This window comes from Lolium perenne, chromosome 1 (assembly GCF_019359855.2).
Source record: "Lolium perenne isolate Kyuss_39 chromosome 1, Kyuss_2.0, whole genome shotgun sequence".
Classification (NCBI taxonomy): Eukaryota; Viridiplantae; Streptophyta; class Magnoliopsida; order Poales; family Poaceae; genus Lolium; species Lolium perenne.
Genome location: NC_067244.2, coordinates 241,696,699 through 241,700,669, shown reverse-complemented (window position 1 = coordinate 241,700,669; position 3,971 = coordinate 241,696,699). Strand labels below are relative to the sequence as shown.

Genomic DNA, 3,971 nt, shown 5'->3' with positions numbered 1-3,971 from the left:
TCAAGCGGAGAAGGAGAGCACTAGCCACGTCGAGCCCACCGCCAACGTTTTTCCTCTACCCAGCATGGCTCGCGGGGGCATGGCGAGTGCGGCGACGGGTCCGGACGTTGCTCCGCTGTGGTGGAGGAGGAGTCGGCGACATTGGATCGACCGAGGGCGAGAAGGCACCGAAGCTGAAGAGGACATCGTCGAGGAGGGCGGCCTGTCGGAGCCACGAAAGAGCGCCGGTCCAAGGCCGCCAGGGACCGCGCCCCGCCCGGTGACACCGACACGCGGACGGGCGAGGTTCCGTCGGCGAGGCGGTGATGCGAGCGGACGGGGCGACCGAGTCGCGTCATCCGCCGCCGTCTTCATTGACCTTCACTGAGCTCCACACGGCGCTTGGCGAGGCGCATGTGGTAAGTGTCGCTGAACACGTGGCCTAGTCACCCCCAGTCCCCGAGGGTCGACTTGGTCTGAAAGGGCGAGTCGAGTCTCTATTGCTTTTTGTTTGTTGACCTTGGCATTTTTGTTTGGTTTCCGTAGGCGGAGATTAAGCGGCTGACCGCGCTTGTGGAGGAGGCGGCGCAGAAGAACCGGAAGCTGATTGCCCTGGGCAGTAAGTCATGCCCACTCGCCGTCCTCATTCAGTGTCACTGGCCCGGGCGTTCGTTCTCACCGTTTCCTTTTCTTGTAGCAGAGGCGCAGGCAAAGGCTCTTGCCGAGGCTCGGGAAGGGTTCGTCAAGGAGTCCTTCTACCGTGAAGCCGAGTTCCGGGCGCAGCAGGCCGAAGAGGCCCGGAAAAGGGCGAAAGCGGAGGTGGCGGAATTGACGAAGGTCCTGGAGCAGAAGGGCCGGGAGCTGGAGGACGTCATCACCGAATACAAGGTGAAGCTGGAGGCCGCGACTGATGCGCGGGACTGCACGTGGGGCTGCCGCGTCTCGCGGGAGGAGGTGGCGGCCTTGAAGCAGCAGCACGCCAAAGAACTTGCTGCGGAGAAGGAGGCGTCCGAGGGCATCGTCCTGGCGGTGCAGGCCGAGAAGACCAACTTCGAGGCTTTCGTCAGGGAGATGTCGCGGCAGATTCTTGGTAAGTTCTTGTTGTCGCACTTCTTGTTTTATTTGCCGGGGGTTTGAGTATCTGAACACGGCGAGTCGGCCTCGGGGGTCAGTCCCCGAGCGTGGCGAGTTGGCCTCGGGGGCCAGTCCCTGAGCGTGGCGAGTCGGTCTCGGGGGCCAGTCCCCGAGCGTGGCGAGTCGGCCTCGGGGGCCAGTCCCCGAGCGTGGCGAGTCGGCGTTGAAGGGGAAGTTCTCATTTTTCCCTTTTCCTTGTGTTGTTGACTGCAGGTACGTGCGACTTCGTGGAGACGGCGACTCCACGGGAATGCCTGTCGACCGCGACCGCGCGTATCATCGCCTGCGCGGGGGAGATACTTGCCGCGCTCCAGTACCTGAGCCCGCGGGAGGTGATTCCGCGGGACACGCCATCCGTCTTCAAGGCCGTGTCCAACATTCCGGCTGTTGTTGACTGGCTTCGTCGCTCTTCCTGCCGCGTTGGCATTACCATGGCTCTGAGCATGGTGCTGGCGCATTACTCTGAAGGGTTCGACGTGGAGGAGGTCACCGCTGGCTTCCCCTCGGAGACTGGGGAGTTCGATGTTGCCGAAGTGCTGCGGCTGATGGATGCGGTGCGCCCCTTCGCCGACCGAGTACTGGCGACCGCGGACTTGGAGACTCATATCCCCAGCCAAGCGGCTCCTGGTGACGCGGAGAAGGAGCCGGGCCCGGTGGACTACCCCGCGGAGCGCCTCTTCCATGCTGCTGCCGCCGGCTCGCTGTCTACATATCCGGTCGTGGTGTACACGCCGAAATTTCGTCACGGCGATGACGGCGTCGAGCCTGTCGTAGAGGGGGCTCCGGGGTCGTCCTCGTAGTTTCCTGAGTACCTGTGTAAGAAGTAGCTAGATTTCCCGCGAGCGGGTGTTAGTTGTAAATAGAATGATGACTTTTGCTTAAATGTGATTCGGTGGTTGCTTTTGCATTATTTGAGACGGCGATGCATTGGAGTTGGTTCCGACTATCCATGGCCTTCAGGTCGGTCGCCTTGCGACCCCAATGAAGGCTATCGACTTGACTGTTTTCCTTTTCGAGCTGGGCGTCCCCAGTCGCAGTACGTAGTCATTATAGTACGAATAGCAGCCTCATGGGTGGAGTAGTGGTGTGGTGTAGTTTGCGCTGTTCGGATGTAGCGCGCCACTCGTCGTGGCTCGGTGAGCCGGTCGCTAGGCGACTCAAAGGGGATCATTGCGGGCGTATTTTCCTTGGCGAGCCGCGGGTCCGTTTTGCGGGGTCCCTAGTCGAAGTACTTAGCCACGCAATTCGCCAACCTAAGGTAGAGGAGGGCATTGGTGTGCTTTATAACGTAGCACAAGGCGGTCGCCGAGGCCCGTGGGGCTGGCCGAGCGTGCGGCCCTGCTGTGGGTTCCAGTCGCCGTTTTCACCCGATGGCGTGAGAGATGGTGGGTGACCGGGCCTGGTGTTGCGCCTCGGTCACGCCGCCATCCCGTGTTAGCCCGGCTACTTGGCCGATCGTGGACTTCTCTCTTCCAGCAGCGGCGACCGGAGGTCTCTCTCAGTTCCTAGTCGCTTGTCGCGGCGACTAAGCCGGTATGTCCCGGGATGAGAGATGACGATATTTGGCGGGTGAAGGAGAGGTAGTCGGAGCTTGAGATCAAAAAATGGTCGGCGATTTTTATTACCCTCTGAATTTTCGGATTACATTTTTCCCTTAGGTATAGAACCGCCGGAGGAGGTTGATGTTCCAGGCGCTCCACCTCTTTAGTGAGCGGCTCGCCTTTGTCGTCCTTGCGGACGTCGATGAGGTAGTAGGAGTCGTTGCCGAGTACGCGGCTGACGGCGAATGGTCCTTCCTGTGGCGGGACAGCTTGTGCATCCCTTTCTTGTCCTGGATTAGCCGGAGTACCAGATCGCCGACTTGGAAGGAGCGACTCCTAACTCGCCGAATGTGGTAGCGACGGAGCTCCTGCAGGTAAATGGCAGTAATGGAGAGTTCGATGTCTCGGCCTCGTCGAGGAGATCGATGTCATCTTGGCGAGCTCGCTCGTTGTCTTCTTCGGCGTATCGGCGACCCGAGGTGAGTCGTAGGCGATGTCCGTGGGCATGACGGCTTCGGCGCCATATACCAGGAAGAAAGGCGTGAAGCCGGTTGACCTGTTAGGCGTTGTGCGGATGCCCCATAGTGCGAAGAGAGCTCCTCTGCCCAGCAGCCGGCTGCGCGCTCTAGGGGCACGACCAGGCGTGGTTTGAGTCCGTGCGGGATGCTCTGGTTTGCTCTTTCGCTTGGCCGTTCGACTCGGGGTGGGCGAGGCGAGATCGAGTCGGATGCCCTTTTCTTCGCAAAAGTCAGCCATCTCCCCTTTGGCGAAGTTGGTGCCGTTGTCGGTTATGATACTGTGAGGGTAGCCGTACCGATAGATGAGCTCGCGTAGGAACTTTGTGGCCGTCTTCCCGTCGCACTTCTTTATGGGCTTTGCTTCCACCCATTTGGTGAACTTGTCCACCGCTACCGGGAGGTGAGTATATCCGCCGGGGCCGTTTTGAATTTTCCCACCATGTCGATGCCGCAAACGGCGATGGGCCAGGTGAGGGGGATGGTCTTCAATGCCGATCCTGGCATGTGCGATCGGCTTGCATGCTTTTGGCACCCGGCGCATGAACGGACAAGGGCGATTGCGTCTTCGTGGGCTGTTGGCCAGTAGAAGCCGTGACGAAAGGCCTTGGCGACGATTGACCGCGCGCTGCGTGGTGGCCGCAGTCCCTGCGTGGATGTCGCGCAGAATGTTGCGCCCTTCCGCCGTGGTGACGCATCGTTGGAACACTCCCGAGACACTGCGCTTGTATAGCTCATTGTTGATGATGGTGAAGGACTTGCATCTGCGCACGATGGCGCGTGCTTTGGTTTCATCCATCGG

The 3,971-nt window shown here is 60.4% G+C and overlaps 1 protein-coding gene across 1 annotated transcript; it reads left to right on the top strand.

Moving 5' to 3' along the window:
• The first annotated feature begins 302 nt into the window (after nucleotides 1-302).
• LOC139834955 (uncharacterized) lies at nucleotides 303-2,023 on the top strand. Its single transcript, XM_071824883.1, has 4 exons — nucleotides 303-398; nucleotides 526-598; nucleotides 677-1,069; nucleotides 1,327-2,023. The coding sequence occupies exons 1-4, from the start codon at nucleotides 306-308 to the stop codon at nucleotides 1,911-1,913; spliced, it is 1,146 nt and encodes a 381-aa protein (XP_071680984.1). The 5' UTR covers nucleotides 303-305; the 3' UTR covers nucleotides 1,914-2,023.
• Nucleotides 2,024-3,971: the final 1,948 nt, after the last annotated feature.